This window comes from Bos indicus x Bos taurus, chromosome 28 (assembly GCF_003369695.1).
Source record: "Bos indicus x Bos taurus breed Angus x Brahman F1 hybrid chromosome 28, Bos_hybrid_MaternalHap_v2.0, whole genome shotgun sequence".
Classification (NCBI taxonomy): Eukaryota; Metazoa; Chordata; class Mammalia; order Artiodactyla; family Bovidae; genus Bos; species Bos indicus x Bos taurus.
In genome coordinates, this window is record NC_040103.1 from 27,671,758 (window position 1) to 27,695,203 (window position 23,446).

Sequence of the window (23,446 nt, forward strand, 5' to 3'; positions counted from 1 at the left end):
GCTGGGCATCGGCACGAATCTGGGTGGCTGGGCCTGTTGAGAGGCCTGGGCTCAAGCTGGGATGGTGAATGTGGTTAAATTGCCATCAATCTTCCAGCGACCAGGCCTTGAAGCAGTGGAACAGGAGGGGCCCTGGAACTAACTCCCTTAGGTCTTGGTGGTTCCCCCATCTGATGCACAAGTCCCTCTGAGGGCTGGCACTGTGCCCTTGGCCGCTGGGCATCTCCCCAAGGAGATTCTCCCATGTGGCATCGCAGGGAACATCTGGGTCTCCAGCCTCCGCTGGGTGGGTGGTGGGTGGGAAAACATGCAACTCCTCTGGGAACAAGTTGCTGAGACCTGTAGGCGCCAGAGTGACAGCTGGAAGCCTGGCCAGGTGCCTGCCTGCCAGATGTGCCCACTGCCGTCCCCTTTCCCCAGCCATGGAGTCCAGGGTAGGCTGTATGGGGGCATCTATGGCAGAGGCAGGGCTGCAGCCACAGGTGTGGGACAGGAAGGGCAGGTACCAGACTGGACAAAGCCAGCTGCCCACAGAAGCCTGTAAGAGCAAATCATAACCATTGGCATCTCCAGCCCCAGAGGTCAAGGGCCTTCCTGATGGGCCTCCCACTCTGGCTCTGTCTGCCTGATGCCCATTCCAGTCCCTAGGTGAGAGCTCTCACCACTCCCTAGGGTGGTCCCCGAGCCTGGGCTGTGGGCCCCATCATCTTGGAGGCTGGGAGACTGTCTCTACTGTGGTTTGGAGGGACACAGCTCCTTCTGCCTCCAGACTCTCCCCTACCTTGCTGCAGCCATGACCCATCCTCAAAGCCTCTCCTCTGTCTCCCTGGCTGCCCCCAAGGACTCTTTAGGACAGCCAGCCCTTCCTTCTCCTTGAAGGCTCAGCATCTGTCTCTGGAGGGCAGGAGCAGGCACTGGGCTTGTAATGTGGGGACTGCCTTGCATCGTTCACATTATCCCAAACAGACCAAGGGAGATCTAACCTAAGGACAGTCACTTCTCCAGTCCCAGAGCAGAGAATTTACAAGGCCTAGAGTCCATAGAGGTCATTCCCGCGAGTCCCTTCATCTCACAGAAGAAGAAGTCGAGACTCCAAAATAGGAGATAACTTATTTGAGGTAACTTAGCAAGTCAGCAACTGGGCTGAGGTTAGGGCCTCAAATCAAGACAGATCAAGTCAAAACGACTTGAGTTGAATCCTGGCTACACTCTTACCAGCTGTGTGACTCACAGCAAGTTACTTAACCTGTCTGAGTCTGTTGAACTGAAATAACGGGCACCCCACCAAAGCGAGTGAGGTGTCTAGTACAGTGCCTGATGTATAATCTATTCAGCAGGTAGTTTCTATTCTTCTTGGCTATTGTTATTCAGTAGCAGCAACTATTTCACATTTAGGGTAATAGAAAATGGGTTTGGCTTTTCTTTCTTGGTGAGCTTTTATAGGCCTGCATTTCCAACTGTGAGGGTTTAAACATTGCCTGCTTGGCCACATGGCTTCTCAAGCTTCCTTCCCAGAGTCCCCCAAATGTCACAGGCCCCGGAGCTCCCCCTACTGGTTCTACCAGCAAAATTGCTTGACCAGTCAACCCAGAGTGCAGGGCAGGGGTGCAGGGCCCAGACTAGCCCCTTCTGCAGTCAAAGGGCTTTTCTTCTGAGGAACTCTCCCATCCTAGTCAATTCCTTTGCTGTCCCTGAAAGAGAGGGTGCAGGAAGTAGGCATGGAGGGAGCAGTGGCCCCCAGGCTGAATCCAGAGAAGGAGCTAAGGGCCACACCATTCCTTTATCCCAAGGCAGTCACCCCGCCCACCAGAGGTCACACTGGTCAAGCCTGGGGGCGGGGGGCGGGGGTGGCTCCGCCCCAGCCCTGCTTTGTGACTGTGGATACGCCGCCTTCCACTGGGCCTTGGGGGCCCTGTGTGTGTTTTCCTGCACAGGTCAGAGATCACTGAGGGTTCTTAGAGTTCCTGAGCTCTGTGTGCTAATGTCCTTCCCTGTGGGAGTGTAGGAGTACGTGTGTACGTCTGTGCACACGTTTGTGCACATGGGTGTTGTGCGTGTGTGTCCGTGTGTGTCCTTGTCCATATCACTTGACCTAAGCTGATGTGTTCTTTGTCCTTCTAAGGATCAAGATAAGACCAGGCCTCTGTCTACCCTGGCCAACTTGGCCATCATCATCACAGACGTCCAGGACATGGACCCCATCTTCATCAACCTGCCTTACAGCACCAACATCTACGAGCATTCTCCCCCGGTAAGACCCTCCCTGCCCTTGTGAGACGTCCCTCTGCACTTCCGGTGGGCATGGAGGCCCTGTTTGGTGGGATGGGCTCCTTGGTGTTTCTGGCTCCCACGTGCCTGGCAGTGATGAGTGTCCCAGCGCATTGAAAACCCAACCTCCTCTTCCACCCTACCTCCTCGCTGTCTCACTTCATCCCCAGAGCTCTCCAAGGGACAGAGAGAAGAGACTGGCTAGTGCAAGTGAAGGGCAGCAGTTAAGAAAGCTTCATGTGGGGTGATGGGAAATGGGGATGCCCGTGGAAAATCCAGCCTGAACTGGAGAGTGAATTTGGACTCAGCCAGGCTCACCAAAACATCAGTGGGGCTCAGCCACACCCGCCACGGGTCAGCTGGTCAATCCACCTCTCTTGGCCAGCCAAGATGGTGGCCACTTACTATCTGCCCCACAGACCCTCTCAGGGTTGGCTCCTCCCTGAGAACTCACAGCTCCTGCTGCCCCTTCTAACTGCCCAGACTTTGGGTTTCTCAAAGCCATGTGTTCAAGAGAGGTACCTGATTGGCTGTGGTCTGATTTTGTGCCATATCACAAGGTCACAAGTTGCCAGCCAGCCTGTAGATTGACTGGCCATGGGCCCTGTGTCCACTGTGGTCCAGTCGACTATGAGACAAAGCATACTGCTGCCCCTAGGCAGGGGCTCTGGGTGGGCAGCTTTGCTCAGTTGTGGGCCAAGCAGGCAGTGCCATGCACCCCACTTCCAGTAGCCATCCGTGCTTATGTGTGGACTAGAACAGAATACCCGCACAGGGCTGATGAATTAGAAAAGGCAGCTCCTCTGGGCAGACACAACCCCTGAACGTGCAGGGGAGCAGCTCTATGGAAAGAAAACTGTGCCTCTCCTTCTATAGGCACTCAATGTGCTTAGGAGAAGGAAACAGCTTTGAGAGCAAAGCGGGGTGCCCACCTGATCATGTGGCTATTCCGGACCCCACCTGCATGTCTGCACAGCTCACAGGTTTGGGTGCAAGTGAGAGGCAGGCTTCCCTGACCAGATTGCAGGCTGGGCTCCTGGACCACCACAGACTAGGTAGCGTGGTCCCAAGTTTGGCACTGTGGTCTCTCCTGACGGTTGGCCTCTTCCAAGCACCATGCTGCAGGCTCCAGGTGTGAGAGGGTAGCCACTTCCTTCCTGGGGCTACTTGCAGACTGGAGGGTCTGACGAGCAAGGTGGCCTCCTGTTGCCGGTGTCAGAAGCTGCTTTGAGAGTAGAGGGGGACATCTAAATGTCCCCACTCCAACCCTTTCTTTCTGAGTGGTCCATGGAAGTAGGAGTTTAGACTTCTGAGACTGAACTCCGCCTGTCCCCAAACCTCTTTGCCAATAAGCCCACACATGCTCAACTCTGACCTTTTAGGTGAGGTGGGTCCTTCCACCTGTCCTCAGCCTCTGGCCATCCCTTCCTAGTGCTCAGTGCTCCTGCACGGTACGCTCACCCTTGGCTTCTCTCCTGGCCTGCGAGAATAGTGCAGCGGGAATGGGCTCTGCTGTGGGCATAGCTCACCATGGGTGCTTCAGGAGGTAATTGTGGAATGAATGAATGCATGAATAAACGAACGAACAAGTGCTCACTACTCAGGCCAGCTCTCTTACTATCCTGTCATCCTCATCACACCGTGTGACTGCTCTACTCACCAGTCTGAAATCCACCCATCTGTTGGTTCCCATCACTGACGACCTTTCTTAGAATTCTTTTCCCGGCCTCATCCTCACCGGCCCACCAGGCAGAGCCATCTCTCTCTCCTCATCTCTGCTGGAGTTCCCTGGTCCTTAGGCTGCACGATTCCCCTCTGAATTGTAGCTGCATCTGTAACATTCACTGATATGTAAGGGGGTTACTTTGGGGCTCCTGGTCCTCAGGGTGGTTGAGTCTTTGGGTCTCAAACCAGGGCCTCCCAGGGCTTTGTGCCCAGGGTTGAATGCAGGAAAGACAGGCAGTGCCAAGTTGTAGATTGAAGTGACGAGGTGATGGTGGCCCAGCAGCTGGAGGATCTCAGAACAGGTCCCTGTACTACCGTGCGCTCGCCTGGCCAGATCACACAACATCCAGACCTCTTCCTCCTTGTCTCAGTAGTGCCTCCTTGGCCTGGTGGTTTTAGAGACTTGAGCACCTAGTAGTCTAGCGTGAGCAGATGTTAGAATGCGGGGGGTTTGTGTTTGGATTGGGTTGGGAGGTCCTAGCTTCAGCCTCATCTCAGAGTCTCAGTGGTCAACAAGAAGGGTGTTGGGGTGAGTGTCCTCTGAGACCCTTCAGTTTGTCTCGCCTTTCCCAGCATCCCTGTATTGTAGCAGAGTAATACTAAATCAAACTATTACTACAGGTGATTTTTTCAGATCTGCAGGTTTCTGAGTCTGCCTGGCCATTCTATTTTTCATTCGTTTACTCATCCTCTAGATGTTTATGAAGTCCCTGTGCTGTGCAGGGTCCTGTGCTAAGCCAGCCCCTCTCCTTCCCAGATGATTCCACAGGCCCCTGCTAGGATGACTCCTCAGGACAGGCAAATAGGCCGTTGCTCCCCGTGGCCTCCACCCTCCTTATGCCCAGTTTCTTGGCACCTGATATGGTTCTTTCTCAGAGTGAGGGACCTTGATATCTCTTTGCCTTGACGGTTGTCCCTTTGGCTCCACGAGGCCACTAAAGTCCATGTCTGGGGGCTCCCAAAGAGCAGGTCTGAGTCCTGCCTTTTGTGTGGTGACCAGGCTCGGGCAAGCCAGACAAGGAAGTGAGTTGGGGGATTCGGTCTCTCCCAGCACCCACAGAATCACCTCCATGTCCGCACACCTCTGCTCTTCCTCCCTGCCTCCAGATTTGAAAGTTTACCTCGCCTCTTGCGCAGTTTCCCATACACGCTGAGCCTGATTTTTCCCTGCTTCTAATCGGTTTCCGTGCCTTGATCCAGGCCTTCCATGTCCCTTTACAGTGTGGAAGCCTGATTTAACGCAGCACTTCGCAGGCTGGGCCAGGGTTGAGGAGCACCAAGGCCTGATTAGTCCCCTGGGGCCAGAGGCCCCAGGCGTCCCCCATCCCCAGCCCTGCCTCTGCTGGCCCGGGGGCCTGTGTCCAGACCCTCGCCCACTCCCCCCACTCCCCCTCTTTATCTGCGGCTCCCAGCATGTATGCCTCTCTCTATCAGTGTATCAGGCCAGCATGCCTCATCTAAAGTGTATATATTACCTAATAAAATCCTTCTTATTTGGGATTATTGCATCGAATTTTAATTTCCTCACTCGAGCAGCAGCATGTCGGCCTGCCCGTCAGTGAAGGACCGATAGAAGGTGAAAAGAGCGGATAAACTGCACAAATTACTGCCAGCCGATGCCTATCAGCCCTTTGACTGGAATTGACTGGAATTAAGGACTGAGAAATAGGATTTTCTGCCTCAGAATCTGCTGTGGCAGCTCTTGTCGGAAGTCCCCTTCAGCCCCCTCCGGCCTCCTCCCCACCAAGGGCGCCTCCCACTCCCAAAGCAAACTGCAGGTTGGCCTTTCAAGTCCTTAATCCTGTCATGGAAAGGAGGGGCTGGGCCAGCAGAGAAAGAGGTGGACAGCCCCCACCGCCAAGGCTCCAGCTTCAGCCACTCTCCTGGCCAGCTACTTTGGAAAGAGGCAGCCACAGAAGAGAGGCTTGTGTTCCTTCTAGAGGAATCCCAGCTCCTCTTGAGTCTGTCTCGACTTCACTACTGGTACCCAAGCCTCAGAGGTGGGGGCTGCCTGGCAACCCACCCCCACTCACCAGAGCTTGGGACTTTAAGCAAATCCCTGAACCCTTAAGCCGCAATCTCTCCACATGTACCCTCACTATGAGGACAAAACGGAGGACCCATGCGGGGGCCCAACACAGTGCTTGGCGCACAGTAGGTCCTCAACTAATGCTAGGTCTCCCTGTGAGATCCTAGCTGTTCTCTCTATAGAATGGCCAGAAAGCTCCTTACCTCCAGCATAGGGTTGATGAACCTGGGTCCTGGGAAGTCTGCATTTGCTGAAATCGTTTGGAACATCGCATTGTGTGCATTGTCTGGGAAGAGGTGTCTTAGCTTTCACCAGAAGCACGTGGAGGTTCCAGGCCCCAGAGAATAGTGACAGCACTTTTACAGCTTTTTCTATGCACCCAGTGCTGTTCCAAGTGCTCATGCATCAACTTGCTGAGGTGTGGGGACTGTTTTATACCCATTTCATACATTGGGAAAACCAGGCGGTGAAAGGTTAAGTAACTCAATCAAAGGGTTCACACCCTGGCAGTGTAACCACAGAGTCAGACCCTTAACCCCCTTGCTGTACTGATCTTCCCACAATACGGAGTTGGGACCCCACAGGCCTGTGTACCTTTAGCCTCTCTGTGGGAATGTCGGGGCTTCCTCTTTGCAGTGGGAGTTCTTATGAAGGGAAGAAGCTCCATAGCCAGGTGGGCCCATCTCTAGTCTTTGGGGCCATCTGTTCTCCTGGTCATACTCTGGTGCTCCTTGAACTATGGTCCCTCTCTGGAGAGCCAGCCAGCCAGAATGCCCCCCTGTAGAGGGGCCCAGGGCGGACATGTCTCCATCTCCTCATCTTAGGAAGTAAGTTTCAGTATATTGAAAATATAATCACTGAAACTCTGAAACAAGAGCTGTGGGCTCCCAGGAGCCCCCATTCCTCCCTGTTAATTCCTTCTCATAACATTTCCCGTCTTTGTGGCTGCGCTTGTATTAAAAGCTCAGGGTTTTATTAAAAATGGATTTATTTATCCAAAAAGAGATGAAACCCAAACTTATCAGGAGCCTTTCAGAGCTCATGTTGTAGACACTCAGGCATGGCTCTTCCAGGGGTGAGCCGACCTCCCTGATCTCTGGTCCTGGGCTCGCTGCTGGACCCACTGAGCCTCAGTCCACCTAGGGGGACTCCAGGCCACCCAGCTCGGTGGCTCTGGGTGCTCACAAGGCTCTGAAAACTGAGGGCTCCCTGGCCGCCAGCTCCGCTATCTGCACAGGCCAGCACTGGCCCCCTTTACTAAGTGGTGCTGAGGCTCACGGTGCTGGATTCAACCAGCCACACCAGGCCCTGATCGTTCACCGATGGGCGTGCAGCTGTCCCCTCAAGGTTTACTATTTGCTTGTTTGTTATTATGTGATTTGGGGCTGCGTAGAGTGGCATGCAGGGTCTTAGTTCCCTGACCAGGGGTTGAACCCAAACCCCCTGCAGTGAAAGCATGGAGTCTTAACAGCTGGACCACCAGGGAAGACCAAGGTTTATTGTTTAATGACTGTCTGGAATAGTGCTTTGGTAGGCACTGGGCCCAGATGACCTGGCAGTCCAACCCTGCCCTCAGCAGGCCCAGGGCAGCCAGAGACCCTCCGTGCTGGAGCACCCAGCACGGGTGTGAAGCCATGGGCTGTGGTCAGATGGGCTATGAAGCCCTTTCTGGCAGCTAGAGCCTCAGATCAAAGTCCCATGCTCTCAGGACCTCCTCCTGGGGACATATCCAGGAGGTTTAAGAGGTGACACCAGGAAAAGCATCCCCCTGAAAGGATTCCCCTGGAGTGACAGGGGAGCCCTTTGTGTAAACCCTTCAGATGTGATGCAATGCTTCCCAAATGACCTTCCGTGGACTGCTAGGTCCAGGGCTATCAAGATGTTACATGAAAAGAGCCTGTCTTCAGCTTAGAAAGCCTGGGAGAGCAAAGGTCGATGCATCTCTTTATCACTTTGCTACTTTCGGTAGCCTTTACCACATTAAAGCAGGTTGTGCATCTCCAAGGGAGGGATGAGGGGTATATGTTTCCCCACATTTGACTTGAACTAATACTTATATTAATACTTGTGGCACATAGCCAAAACTTTCATAAATTACAGTTATCATTATTATATTTATCATATAACCTGTTACAGAGGCAGCATTGTCTGGCGAGCAAGAGCATTTTGGAGCTAAAGTACCTGAAATCGAATGCTGGCTTCACTATTCACTCCTTGCGGTGGGACCTTGTAAAGGCCGCTTACCTCGTGGCCCTCAGTTTCCTCATCGATAGAATGGAGCTGTCTCCTGGAGTAGTTGTGAGGGTGAAATGAGTTCAGGCATAAAAAGTGCCTGCAGCGGTACCAGGCACAGCGCTGGGGAGGGACCCCTGCTGCCGTGGGTGCCTCACACTCTCTGGTACAGCTCAGGCTCTCAGAACCCACTTCAGGAGATACACCTTTAATGGCATCTTTCTCTGACTTTGTAACAGTCTGTTCCCCGCCCTCCCCCCCCACCCAGGGGAATCTAGACAGAGCTCCTGTGAGGGGTGGGTTGAGGGGAAAGCTATGAATGGAAGGAGTCAGGCCTGCTGTCTGCGCAGCCGCAGCCTCTGTGTTGTGACCGTCTCTTTGCTGCAGACGTTTCCTCTGCAACATTCTCACCTTCCTTCAGCTGAACCTGGGGGTGTTCCGGATTGCAGTGTACCTGGGCTCAGGAGAGGCCGGGGCAACAGCTGTGTGTGGGTAGCGCTGCCCCAGGAGGGTGAGGTGGCAGATGCCCCTCCTGTGTCCTGACAGCGAGACCAGGAGGAGTCGGGGAGGCATCGTGCCCCCCAGGGCACTCCCTCCAGGGCAGAGTCTTGCATGTCAGGAGCCAGCCTCTCTCCGTAGGACAAGGTGCTCAGTTGGGGGTAGAGGGTGCAGCCTGCAGGCTTCAGTCTCTAGGTGATGAATGGCTAACGCTTAAGAGGCGCCATGGCTATTAGAGACCTTCATCAGACATGCCAATGCCAGGGTTGGTATCTCCCTAGGCACTGGGTACAGGGCTGTCCTACTTTCCCTCCATCAGCCGTGGGACCTACAGCCTGAGCCAGAAGCTGGGCAGACAGGGCTGGTGTGATAGGGCCTGCAGAGCAGACTGAAGGTTTCCCCAGGTGAGGGGCGACTCAGCAAGTGGTGGTGGTGAAGTTAGGATCCAGTTGTTCACATGTTCATTTATTCAGTGAATCAGCCAGCCAGTTGATATTTGTGCGGGCTAAGTCGCTTTACTCATGTCCAACTCTTTGCAACCCTATAAACTGTAGTCTGCCAGGCTCCTCTGTCCAAGGGATTCTCCAGGCAAGCATGCTGGAGTGGGTTGCCATGCCCTCCTCCAGAGGATCTTCCCTACCCAGGGATCAAACCCGTATCTCTTATGTCTCCTGCGTTGGCAGGTGGCTTCTATACCACTAGCACCATGTGGGAAGCCCATTGGTATTTGAATGTGTCCATTATATGCCAGCATCTCTTCCTAGAGAGTCTTATACCTCCACATCCCTGCAGGGCTGTGTCTTTTGCCTGAAGCACGTTCCTTTTTGTTTTCTCTCTCTGGCAAGCTACTCACTTCATGCTTGCATGTGTGCTTAATCGCTCAGTTGTGTCCAACTCTTTGTGACCCCATGGACTACAGACCGCCAGGCTCCTCTGTCCATGGGGCTTCTCCCGGAAGAATACTGGAGTGGGTTGCCATGCCCTCCTTCAGGGGATTTTCCCAACCCAGGGATTGAACCCAGGTCTCCTGCATTGCAGGTGGATACTTTACTGTCTGAGCTATCAGGGAAGCCCAGGAATACTGGAGTAGGTAGCCTATCTCTTCTCCAGGGGTTCCTCCTGACCCAGGAATTGAACTGGGGGTCTCCTGCATCACAGGCGGATTCTTTACCAGCTGAGCTACCAGGGAAACCCCACTCCTCGTGACCCATCCTAAATGTCGCCATTTGTACAACTCTTTCCTCCTGGTGGACTTCTATACTTTGGGGTACATTTATGCCTCCAAGAAACCCCGTATCTGTATAGCAGTGTCTGTCCATATGTCCTTGACCCCTTACTACAGATTGTGTGCTCCTCAAAATCAGGGGCCCCTTAATCCCATCGTGGGTATGCCAACCCTGGGAGCTTCTCCCCAGGTGCTGTAGGGAGAATGAATGGGGTGGAGGATGGAGCCATGGGAGGTAGGAGCTGCTGGTTGCAATGCTGGATGGGGCATGGTTCAGAGGACCGTGGTGGCCACCACAGTTGTCACGGTCATCCCTAGAGATACCCACTTTCAGGATTTATGATGCTTTCATTCACAGAATAATTCATCCTTGATGTTCTTCTTTACTCAGGTCCTAGTGAAAACAATGTCCCAGGATTTTGTGTTATTCATTTTAAGATTGGGGTAATCTGAGACCAGAGGAGTGCAGCAAACTTCTGAGGTCACACAGCAACCTGATGAGTTCAAGATAGAGACCAGATCTCTTGTCCTGCTGCTGGTTGCTCCTCTGTCAGTTCTTCCGTGGGTGGTTCATCCGAATGAAGGGAGATGGGGAACGGAAGAGGGAGTGAGCGCCTCAGCAAGGTTGGGCCTCTCCAGCGGACACTGAGGTGTTTGCCTGGGGCCTCAGTGTGTATCCCAGGAATGATAGGGGCAGCTAAGGTCTCTGTATTTGGCCCCTACTTCCTAGACTGACCTGAGGTCCCCAGGGGGAGGGAAGCTGTGGGTGTCAGGACAGCTACAAGAAGAACAGCATCCTGGGGCCTGGCCTACCAAACTCAAGTCCTTTCTCTTTCCCACCCAGGGCACGACAGTGCGAATTATCACTGCCATTGACCAGGATAAAGGACGTCCCCGGGGAATCGGCTACACTATCGTCTCAGGTAAGGCCTGGGGTGCCCTAGTGCCCCACCCCTACTCAAGAAGAGCCACTCTAGGAGTGTCAGGCTCTGTGGGTGTGTGGGACAGTGGCATGAGGGCACGTGTCCCCAGGGACAACCCAGGCCAAAGGACTCAGGAAGGAGCTGCCTAGATGAAGGAGGGAGGAGCCAGGGAGGAGAAGAGGAGTTCGAAACAGAGGCTCGGGTGTGTGGGGCGCTCGGGTGATGGTGGGGACAGGAGTGTGCATTGTTCTCCGAGGTCTCCACTGTCTGCGCACGTTAGGGCTCTGAGCCCAGGTTACTGGTGATTCTTGTCTAACCTGCTTCAGTACACTGCATTTTTCTTTGTTTGTCATTACTTGCTTGGTGAAAAGATGGCAGTTTTTACATCATTTTAGAACTAATTCAGCTGCAACTGTGGCTGATTTCATGCTCTCTTCACATTTCTGACCATCAGACAGTCACGTTTATCTGGAATGTTGCAGGGAGTCACGTAAACCCTCCTTTCCCGCCTAGGCTCTTGGTTGAGCAGAGCAGTGACTGAGTGCAGAGAAAGTTTTGCTTGGTGGGACCCCTGACTCCACATCCCCGCCTAGAGACTAACAAAGCAGCAGCTCCTTGGCCGTCTTGGGTCTGGGTGGCTTTGGAGCAAGGAGGCTGATGAGAGGTGCAGGAGAAACTGTTCACTTGTTCACAGGCTGGGTCAAATCTGTCCCTGTTCTCCTACCCCACCCTGGCCTCCCTGCCCAGCCTGCTGGTGAGTGAAACGCGAGCCTGGTGCATCTGCGGGGGTGGGGGGCGCTGTCTGAAGGCCAAAAGGGTGGCAGGCTGCTAGGCCAGTGTCCACCCCATTGCTCCCCCTACCACACTGCCAAGAGAGTAGGCTTGGCGTGTAGGGGCGTTTTCTCCCTAAAGCTCAAGACACCATTGTGCGGTGATCAAGAACGTGAATGGAGTCTCTTGAGCATACTGTCTAGGGGTGGATCTCCATACCTCAGTTTCTCATCCGTAATATGGGAGCAGTAAGAATACCTGCCTCAGGTGGTTCAAAAATCAGAAGGCTTATTGTATGTAAAGACCATAATAAATGTATGTAAGGTGTTGACACTTTGTAAGTGTTAACTGATAATGTGCATGTGTGCATGCTTAGTTGCTCAGTTGTGTCTGACTCTTTGTGACCCCATGGACTGTCACCCCCCAGGCTCCTCTGTCCATGGGATTCTCTAGGCACGAATGCTGGAGTGGGTAGCCATTCCCTTCTCCAGGGGATCTTCCTGACCCAGGGATCAAACCCAGGTCTCCTGCCTTGCAGGCAGATTCTTTACCACCTGAGCCACCAGGGCCATCTAATAATACCTTCAGGGTGCTGAGGGTTAGGTGGTGGGAGGGAGACCAGCCACATCCTTGGGAATGCAGGAAATCAGGGGAACTGTGGGCTCTCTGTGACCTGCAGCTTCTAGCACAACTGTTAACTGTGCTTCTAAGCCCATGGGACCCTGAGACCCAGGGTGAATGTCAGACCAGCTCATGTGGTGAGCGGCAGCAACAGCAGAGTGGGTTTGGGCCTCTGCTTCCCCCACCCCTCTTCCTCCCCATTCTCATGCCCAGCACACGGCTCCACAAGAGTAAAGTCCAATCTGTACTTGTAGAGTGAATGAATGGATGGATGGATACATGAATTAATGTATGTTACTCTAAGGGAATGGGTTTTCAAATTCCATTTTGCCCAAGAATCACCTGGGAGCTCCTACCAAAAACGCAGAGTCCTTGGCATCCATGAAGGTTCTCATTCTATAGGACTAGGGTGCAGCCCAGGAAAGGTCCTTTCTCCTTGAGCCCCAGAAGCAGCTGGTCCTCAGGCCAGGATATGGGAAAGGAGGTCCTAGGGAGGAAGCCATTCTATAGGAAGGCAGCGTCCTCTTGGGAATTAGTGGACTCGCTCCTGGTGGGCAGAGAAGGGAGGCCCATGCTGGTGCTGGTCTCCTTCATGAGTTTGTCAAATTGGGAAGCGAAACAAGTGCCCCCCAGTAACACGGGGCTTGTGCTGGAGATCTGAGTGAGCACCAGTGAGCCCCAAGGCGGATGGAGTTGGGGACCTAGTATAAGCTCCAGCAAGAAGGGGGCACCTGGCTGGGTAGGGGATTGTCTCCTTTTCTCATTATCTCTGGGTTAGTTCTAGACATACTCCCAGACAGGAGTGGGGAGCAGAGAGTCAGGACCTGACCTGAGATCATGGACAGCTAGAAATTCCTCTCTGATACCAGATGGCCATCCTCCAAGGCATTGGTCTATTTCCAGTCTGCGCTGGGTGCCAAGCCACCAGCCCCAGAACCTCAGGCCCTCTATAACAGAGATGGCCCCAGCTACCCCTTTCCCCTGGAGCAGGAGGATGGTGCTCTGGAGCTTAGAGTCTGGGACAATTGCCTGCAGCAGCATTGCATGAAATGGCAGCATCCTGTGAAATTTCTAAGTGCAAAAAACAGGATAAGAAGGGAAATCCAGGATGTGGAAGTAGAGGTAGGGGATGCCTGCGAAGGTGGGTGCAGAGGCAGAAGTTTCTGGAAAACCTCAAGCACTTAGCATAGCTTTATAGGATTCCCAGAACAGATGTGCCTTGACGGCTTTTAGAAAGGATGACAAACAGGTTTTCTCTTACCTGCCAGCTTTGATTGACTGGTAATGGCTGCCTAAAGGGGACCAGGAAGTCAAACAGGTTCAGCGCAGTCTTCAATTGGCAGAGGCTGCAGTGAGTGTGGAAATGGAGGGGACCGCACTGGGTCAGCTGTCTGCCATCCTTGGTGGGATAGCACTTGGACCATGTTCACAGGGTGGCCATGACGGTCCTCACTGTAATGGGTATTTGTCACCAGCAACCCCAGATCCTTTTCAGACAGTTTGAGGAAAGGGCAGTCCTCTTTCTTCCTTCCTATCTTGAGCACCTGGTTTCCCTCCCTGCCCTTCTCCCCAGGCCTGGGCTGGCATGGACCCCTGCGAGCCAGCCTCAGCCCAAGTCTAGGCAGGCAGTCAGGCAACAGGGCACACTGCCCAGGGGAGCAGTGGGCAGAGGCTAAGACTTGACTCTTCTACTTCCCTCAGGTAGTCAGTGTAGACAGTACTGCAAAGAACGTTGTCTGCTGAGGGTTTGGCCTCTCGTGCCCTCCTCTCCAGTGGTGTTAAGGTCTGGGTGGCTTGGCCAGTGCCCGTTTGGCTCGAAATGGAAGAAGGGATGCCCTGCCAGTGTCCCTTCACACTGACTGCCCCACACTGACCCTGAATGCCTGTTGGGAGCCTGCTCTAGCTCAGGTGCTCTGGAATCATTTTCATTTGAAAGAAAGGACTGAGGGCCTCAGGGGCTCCCAGAGCCAGGTGCAAGTCCTGAGGGCACCGTGGGCTACCCAGTCTCTGGGCACCTTAGGAGCCTGGGCAGGTGGTCTGTCTCAGACGTAGGCCCGAGCCCACAGTGACGCATGGCACACGGTTAACCTGCCCAGCTCCCTGAGGCCCTGTCCCCTCCAGACTGTTTATCAGCCCTGCAGCTGGGGGGATTTATGTCCACACACCAGTGCTTTCCCCATTACTAATGACCCCTCTGTTTTGCCAAGAACAAAGAGGCCTTCAGAGGTAAGTTATGGCTCCATTGCCGTCAATTTGTTCTCAGCCTCTTGTGGCCAAACTACGACCGAAGAACGACAAGGCCGTTTCCCATAGAGGCTCTGGCACGGGCCCCATGCTCCCTCAGCCTGCGCCTGCCCTGCCACTCACCAAGGGCATCACTTCCTCCAGCGTCTGACCTCCAGAGCTCTGCGGGCTCCTGTCCCCAGTGGTCAGCCTCACCTGTGGTCTGAGCAGACACCCTCCCCTGCCAGATGGACATAGTCCTGCTTCAAGGGGTGGCTGCCCCCGTGCCCAGCAGAGCACAGGACTAGGAGTCCAGAACTGTCAGTTTGAGGCCCAGCAGTGCCCCTGCAGCAGGGTGTTCAAGCAAGGCATTTGGCCGTCTTAGCCCCATCTCCTCATCTGTGGAACAGAGATGACAACTCCCATGGCAGATAAGACGATGCCAGAGAGACCCTAAAGGACCATAAAATATTAAACATTATGAATTGTTGAAGAAAGTTCAGGACCAGGGGTTCTTGGGACTCTTACTCATTTCTTCCTTCATTCATTTAAGTATAGAGACGTAAGTGGTTGAGCGTGCAGGCTTTAGGGCCATGTTCAGGGTGGTGACCGCTAGCTGAGCTGGTCAGTACGGTTGCCTTGAAATGTACAGAGCTCTTGAAATGTAGCTGGTCTGATTTGAGATGTGCTGTAAACACACAGGGTTTTGAAGATGTAGTACGAAAAATAGATTGTAGAATATCTCAATAATGCCTTATACAGATGACATGTTGAAATGGTATATTCAATATACTGGGTTAAAGATAACATATTATTAAAAGTAATTTTACCTATTTTTTCTTTTAATGTGGCTACTAGAGAATTTCAAATAGCAGGTGTGGCTTGCATTCTGTTTCTATGGGCAGCTCTATTCCAGGGGTAGACTGCCTTAGCTTGCCTTCCACTGCGTGTGTAACCTTCCGGGCATCAGTTTTCCACTCTGAAGTGGAGGTAGTTATAACCCAGCTCTCACAGGGATGCTATGGCATGTTTGCACTTAGCGGAGCACCTAAATGTGTAGTCAGTGCTCAACACACAGGGACTTTAATATCCACCTACAGTGGACTGAGGGTCTTCTCTGTTCTAAAGTCCTGAGAGCTGGTAAGGCCCGAGTCGCCATCTCAGCCGCAGGAACCTGCAGGCAGTCTGGGGGATGGGCTGCAGCACCCTGATGGAATGCTGTGGAGACAGGCATGGGCTGTGCTGATCATTGTTGATGTAGAGCAGTGGCTCCCAGGGGGGTCACTAGACTGTTCTTTCTACTCTTGTATATATTCAAAAATATCCATCATAGGAAGTGAGCAAGAATCCGTGGGAGGGGGTACCTCCCAGCCATCACCAGGAGGGGAGGCTCACCAAGGAGAGATCTTCTAAGCCAGCCCTGACAGATGAGCAGCTGGGAAGGGTAGAGGGAGGGTCTGTCGCAGGCAGAGGAGCAGCACATACCAAGATCCCAGAGCAGAGAGAATGTACCCGATCACGGAGCTGCAGTCATGTGCGTGGCTGAGCATAGCGCGTGAGGGAGGCCACAGAGGGGAGACGAGGCTGACACGCAGGGTGTGGAATGCTCTGCCCAGGAGAACACGAGGCCCTGGTCCTCAGGGCAGTGGGCCACCAGTTCGGCAGGGGAGGGACACGGTCAGGGGTGTGTTGTACAAAGCTCACAGTGGGTTGGGGGCAGGGCAGGTGGGAGCAAGCAGATCAGCAGGGAGGCTTCCCTAGTGTCCCCAAGTGGTAGACATCACAGAGGGGGCACAGAGACAGAGCCAAGGACGGTGAGGAGGTCATGCTGTCAGGAGGTGGCTGGCAGGGCAGTTGTTGTAGGCACCAGGAGGAGCCCAGGACTGGACCATGGCCTGAGATGCCTTTAGAGTCCCCTCAGGCAGAGAAATTATTTAATTTTCAACCACTATTTGTTCCAGAGAGGCATCCTCTCTTCCCAGTTAAGTGACCTGGAGGGAGTCACTAAAACTCTTGAAGCATCAGTTCCCCCATCTTTAATCTGAAGGTGATGGTGTCTTTCTCACAGAGTTGTGACACGGAAATGAGACCATTATATAAAGCAAGTGGCATTTGGTGCCTGTCCACCATAGGTCAGCACACAGCAGGCCTCACATGTGCCTCCTGCCTACCACTGGTCAGGATGCAGTGGGGATGAGCGCACACCATGCTGTCAGGAGCCCATCTTACCAGCTGCGACCACTCATATGTATCAACGAGCAGGCCGCCTGGGTGGTCAGGGGACTTAGATTGGAGGCTCCTCTCAGTCCCAAGGGCTCTAAGGCCTGGCATTTTGTCCTGCTATCACCTTCCCACAAGTTCCCAGACTCTTCTCTCCTTAAGCGCTCGTCACAGGAAGCCCATCCAGGAGAGGCTGTGAAGCAGTGGTCCTCAAGGTGGGGCCTCAGACCAGCAGCCGCAGCGTCACCTGGGGACCTGTTAGACATGTGAATTCTCAGGCCACCCCAGAACTAGAGTCAGACTCGGGGATGGGGCCCAGGAGACTATTTATGAGGTCCTCCAGGTGATTCCAACACTGTCTGAATCCTTTCCTCCACTTTAGAAGCATTTTGATTTTCCAGAAGTACTGGACTGCTGAGTTCTGTCGTTTGACTCTCTCCTTCCCATAACTGCCGCTAAACAGACCCTTCCCCAGCACCCGAAGGGCCCCCCGCCACCCTGGGGTATGATGATTTGGTGAAGGAGCCCAAGCTAGCGCTTCCCACTCCAACCTGCATTACAGCCCCCGTCTCGGCCCAGACTCCACTTTCAGGCTGAAGAAGCCTACCGTCTCCCGTCATCCGCTTTCTTGTCTGAGTCCTGCTTCTCTGGGTCTCCTGCAGTTCTGCCATATACCCCATTTGTTAGGTGCCTGCTGTGTGTGAGCCACTGGCCATTTAATCCCTCACAATAGTAGGAGACAGTATTACTGCACTTTGTTGGCATGTACGGCAAGGCTTGGGGACTTTTATATATTGACCAAGGGTCACAGCCACCAGGCGGAAGAATAGGGATTTGAACCCAGGTCTCTTCGGCTCTAGAATATAGCCAGAATTCACGTGACAGCAGCTGTTCTCAAAGTAATGTCTCCAGATGTCTCCACCTGGGTATTATTAGAAATGAAAAATTGTGTACCCTACCCTAAACCTGAATCAGAAACTCTAGAGGGTGGGGCCTGCATGATACTGTTCTGATGGCCTGGGGACCACCCTTTGAGAAGCTCTGGTCTTGAAGAAAACGTGTCATCAACAGGTCAGTATCGCCCCCAAGGGGGCAAAGATTTGTTCTGAGAGGTAAAAAAATACCTTACCCCTTATATGTATAAAGCACAGATATACATATGCTATATTTGTGATATTAAAATTTCATGCAGGTTAGGGGAGCAGTTAGAAAAAAATGTCTTAAATGGCTAGGGAGGTTGGAGGGGCGTGTGATAATGAAAATAAAGGGTTGAGAAACAATGGCCTCGAATGAAGAATAGGTGTGCAGTATCAAGGTTGAAACCCCTCAGTCCCAGCTTAAAAGGCAGTGGCCTTACCACTGGGTCATGCTGGGGGACCTGCCCAGGTATGTTAGTGAAAGACAAAGTCTTCACTCATCACTTGCTGAATTTTACTTTTAATGTTACCAAGTGAGGCAGTTCCTTGAAAACACATTGAACACTGAAAGGAAAGCTCTGTGTGTGTGTGTGTGTGTGTGTAGAGACAGAGAATAAGCAGTCAAATTTGCACAAATCCACATACGCCAGTACATACACCTCCACATATGCCAATAACTAAATCGGGCCCCTGGCCATGGCCTGGTAGGGGACAGCTATCACAGAAGACCATCATTTGAATCACTTCAAAGCCCTTGTGATTAAGTTGCTTGGCATTTTTCTCCCCCCAAGAAGTAAAAACTTATGAAAAGCAGATCTGCTTTGGAAATCAGAATTGCACATCAAAGCCCCTGGCTTGGAGTACATATCGGGCACCTGAAAGCCCCAGAAACCTCAGGGCATCTGGCCAGGCACAGTGGGGAACAGCTGGAGCCAAGAGGGAGCCAGGGAGGAGTCGAGGCTGATGGGAGACAAGTGCTGGGGCCAGGTGGAGGAGGGCATACAAGGCAAAAGATGTGGGTTCTTGAGCATGTCTGGGGGTGAGAGGGTCATCAGAAGATTTATCTCATGGAAGGTCTGGACAGTCCTAGGGGAGGACTAGGGTTTGTTGTGGAGATGTAAAGGAGGAGATTCCTCAAGGCAATATAGTGAGAATGGACAGTGCAGGCAAAGAAGGAGACAAAGAAGCATCTAAGCTCTAAGTCTCGGTATCTAGGGTCCCTGTAGTGACCTAGGCAGAAGGGGGCATATTCATAAGGAAAGCTGATCTGCTTACACCTGTGACTGCCATGTTAGACCCATGTCAGCACATATACCAGAGTACCCGTATCCAGTGTCAAGGCAGAGATCACTAATTGATCCCAGCACACTTTCCCACTGAGCCTGAGTGGGCCTCCGAGCCTCCATCAGCCGCTGGTAGTTGATAGGCATTCTCTAGAGAGCTGGAATGGAGAAGGCAATGGCAACCCACTCCAGTACTCTTGCCTGGAAAATCCCATGGACGGAGGAGCCTGGAGGGCAGTAGTCCATGGAGTCGCTGAGTGTCAGACATGACTGAGCGACTTCACTTTCACTTTTCACTTTCATGCATTGGAGAAGGAAATGGCAACCCACTCCAGTGTTCTTGCCTGGAGAATCCCAGGGACGGGGGAGCCTGGTGGGCTGCCGTCTATGGGGTCGCACAGAGTCAGACACGACTGAAGTGACTTAGCAGCAGTAGCAGAGAGCCGGAATGAATATGCCACCCAAGGTTTATCCAGTTTGCATCCTGTGGCTCTCTTCTTTCAACAGTATTTAAGGGGCAGTTCCTCTGACTTTTAAAAATTTTAATTAAAAAATATTATTCACAGTGCTCTCCCACCACCATACCAAACCAACAACAAGAGGTCACACTAACACTGAATTCCTCCTGGTAAACCTCGGGGGAGCCGTCACTTCATTCTCCCTGTTCGTTTTCCCTGCTCTCTTCGGGATTACACTGCTTCTTCACTTCCACTCCCCACAGTCTTCTGTGCCCTGTCTTTGAGCCTTTCCTGAGGCCCTGCGCGCTCTTTGTCAGTAGCTGTACCTTGCCTCTGGCATCCTTCTCATGAATCGAATTGGCCAGTGGGTTTTGACGAGGTTTCACCGCCATGGTCTGAGACGCTCCCTTTCTGCCTCTCCTCTTTCCCTTACCCTCCTCATGGGCAGAAGTCTCTGACTCTTGTTCAAGACACTCTAGAGCCTCCTATGGGACCCGTGTACTGTGGGAGCTTACCCAGGACCTCCCACTCGGGTCCAAGCAGCACCTGGCTTCCACCTCCACAGCTGGGCAGGGGTGGCCCTTGCTCAGCTCAAGAAGCAGTTCTCTCCAGGCCTGGGATCTGGCAGACCAGTCATGGCTGAAGGCTACTTTCAGGGGCTAGGGCTCCTTCTAGTTCATGCCTAGAGATTGCTTTGGAGAGAAGTTCTAGTCTGATGTCCACAGGCATTTGTCTTATTAAAAAAATTGACTCGTTTCTAGTTTCTCCTCATCTCGAAGTAACTGCTTTTTATTGCACTGAGGTCCTTGGAGGATTGTGAAATTAGCCAGCATTTGTTTTACTTTCTCTTTCTTTCTTATCTTGGCACACTTCAAGTGCACAGAACTCATTTAGACATCATCTTTGGCTCAGAGTCAGCACTGGTCCTTGTATGGCCCTCTTTAGTTTCATTATTAGTTTTTAATAATTTTGTGGACACCTGTGAACCCACCAACCAACCCAAGAGCCAGACCGTTACTCATCCCACACATCTCCCTGTGTTCCCATCCAGTCCATCCTGACTCCCCATCCCACAGCCATCTCTTTGCACCTTGCGTTGGTTTTTTTTTTTTCTTTTTTGTTTCTTTGGTTTCAAAAAATGTTTTGTCACACGTGCATATTTCAGTTGTCTTTGAACCTTATTTTAATAGTATGTTACACGTAGTCTCCTGGACTTGTGTTTTCTCTTCAATGTTACATACAAGATCCATCTACATTTTTCTGGGTGGGGTGTCATTATTTGTTCATTTTTATTACTCTGTATTACATCATGTGAAAATATCACAGGTAATCCATTTTCTTGTTGAATGGTGTGTGCACTGATTTTTGCTATTGCAAACCATGCTGCTCTAACATCTTGTGCATCTCTCTCTCTCTACACATGTGAGAGAGGGTTTGCTCTGGGCTACAGATACTCTCTGTCATCCTCACCCTCACTCTCACCCCAGAACGCAGCCGGCCAGAGCATTTTACAGGTAAGGAAACTAGACCCACAGAGCTCATGAAACACTTAGGCTCACACAGCACATAAGTTGGGGGCACAGGATTCAAACCCAGCTTTTCTTGCTTCCAAAACCCACATCCTTTTTACCATCTTTTACTATTCTGCCTGGGAAACCAAATGATTCATGTCAACCCCCGGTCTATGTACCGAACTAGAACCCCAGGATTCATTCATTCGGTTAACCAGCCAATATTAATTGAGTTCCTACTGTGTGCCAGGCTCCATGCCAGACCCTGGGGACCAATTGTGAAGGGAAGTTGCTGTCACTGAGCCCACAGAGCTCACATTCTAGTGGGGAAGACATAACTAAATATCAGCAAAGGCAGTGTCTCCTGGCCATATTAAGCACTGAGCAGGAAATACTAGTGTGAGAAGGTAACTGGGGTGAAGAGCCACTCAGGAAGAGGGGGTCAGGAAGGCTGGACTAGGGGGATGTCAGCCGCCCGTCTCAGCCTCCCCAGGCTGTGGGCTTGGCAGGAGATCTCATCCCTCCCTCCTCAAAAAAGGTCTCAAATATCTTTTGGGAGATACAATGAGCCCCTCTCAGCAGCTCACATTCCCCGCTCCCTTTTTCATCTCACTCCCTGGATGACTGCTCCGCTTTCAAGGCAGCCCCCAGCCGGGGCTAATCTGAAATAAAAGTTTTTATTTATCTAGCTTGATACCTGGTGCAAGGTTAAATCATACAAGAGAAAAAGCAATAAGAGAAAGATTAAGTGTAAGGCGCCGTCTTAGGCATGCCCCTTTGCAATATGGTTACAAAGATATTAAGCCCGAAGTCACCCACAGCCTCACACGGCTGTACCCTCCCCTTTCTAGGCTCAGTGATGGGGTGGGTTCCAAAAGAGGGAGACAACCTGGGGTGCCCTGCAGAGAGGGTGAGCAAAGCAGATGGAGTTCTACTGGCTCAGCCCATCAGCCACCTCCCGTCCCTGTAGGGCTCTGATTCATGATTTCCTGGGGGAACAAAAATGTTAACATCTGCAGCTATGTTCCTGTCAGCATCTCCATGTCATCAGTATTTATTATGTGCCTGCTATGGGCCAGGCACTCTGGAGAAAGAGAGGGAGAAATCTTAGTCACAGTCTCACAGCCAGCCTGGTTCAGGTCTCAGCTGACCTTGAGCAGGTTACTTTTGTCCGTGCCTCAGTCTCCTCATCTGTACAATGGGAATATTAATAGAGTTTATCAAAACATTATCATCTGATTGATGACGAATGCATACACAAAAAGATACTAGGATTCCTCAGCACATAGGTGGTAATGGAGATTCTAGAAAAGTAAATGTCACTGGCTCTTGCTCCTCCTCTCTGCCTGCAAAAATCAAAGACTATAGCTCTTAGCAAATCCCCAAGCATTGCAGGGCCCCTATGGGCAGGAAGGAAGGCATATGCTATCCAACTGACCTGTTCTTTTGCCCCTGATCCCTTGTGGGTGTCCCTTGCACAAAGCCAAGTCAGTAAGTCACCTGGGCCGCTGCTGTCAGCACCCTCCCTAGCCGCTGAAATGGCCCAGCATCCCCCAGACACCCCATGACCTTGCAGCCAAAGTGGATCGTGGGTGGACACGGGCTGCTCATCGCCCCCCTGCAGCTGTACTTGGGCTTGGGCCCCTCAGCATCCCTGCTGGGCCCCTTTATGCTCCATCTCCTCCCCCACCATTTAAACAGCTTCTCCCACTCGGCCTTCAGCTATTCTCTGGATGGGGCCCAGACAGACCACGAGGACACCATGCCACCCTCCCCACCCCTATCTCTCCTACAGAACCCATGTTTTAATGCAAATTTAAAATATGGGAGGAAGGAAAGGAAGGGATCTCTCTTTTAGCCCACATGTCAGCAGATGCAGGCCCACCCACAGGTTCACCAGACAGGTCCAATGTCAGCCTCAGAGAGGACCTGACTGCACAGGTAATGCGTCACAGGAGCCTGAAGCGTGGCATGTATGACGGATGCTCCAGGAGGTCAGGAAGGTGCTGGATCTTGAGAAGGGCAGTACTTGAGGGATGATTTGGAGAGACCACAAGGAAGGTGAAGTCACCAGTCACAAGGCAGGGTGTGACCACACATTCAGGGGACCTCCCCATCAGCCCTAACACCCTCTTACAGCAAGGGATTCACATGGGAGAGCTTTCAATGCTGGAGTAAGGGGTCACGATAGCCTAGGAATAGTAACGAACACTTTTGTGGATGCTTAGAACTAGATCTAAAAGCTTCTCCTGCATCAACTCTTTAAATTCTCCCTACTAACCCCATGAGGTAGGTACTGTCATTGTCAGCCCATTTTGCAGATCAAGAAACTGAGGCCCAGCTGCCCAGAGTCACATGGCTGGCAGGAGGGAAGAGCATGTTAGCTCCAGAACTGGCACTTCTCCAGGGCCGCTGGCCTCCCCTCCCCCTGCCCTGAACACCTGGCGGTGCTGCCAGAGGCTGGGGGCCACTGGATCTGCCTGTGGGCTTGGCTGTCTTCCTGTGCCCCCACAGCCCTCCCTCTGCCCCTGTGTCAAGTGCT

The 23,446-nt window shown here is 52.4% G+C and overlaps 1 protein-coding gene across 4 annotated transcripts in view; it reads left to right on the top strand.

Annotated features, from left to right (window-relative positions):
- Positions 1–23,446, top strand: part of CDH23 (cadherin related 23) — a 436,585-nt gene that overhangs the window by 171,875 nt on the left and 241,264 nt on the right. For all 4 annotated transcript variants that reach the window (XM_027530370.1, XM_027530367.1, XM_027530368.1 and 1 more), the window contains exons 8-9: positions 2,123–2,251; positions 10,822–10,900. In XM_027530370.1, the coding sequence (XP_027386171.1) occupies positions 2,123–2,251; positions 10,822–10,900 (208 nt within the window). The remainder of the gene's footprint in view (positions 1–2,122; positions 2,252–10,821; positions 10,901–23,446) is intronic.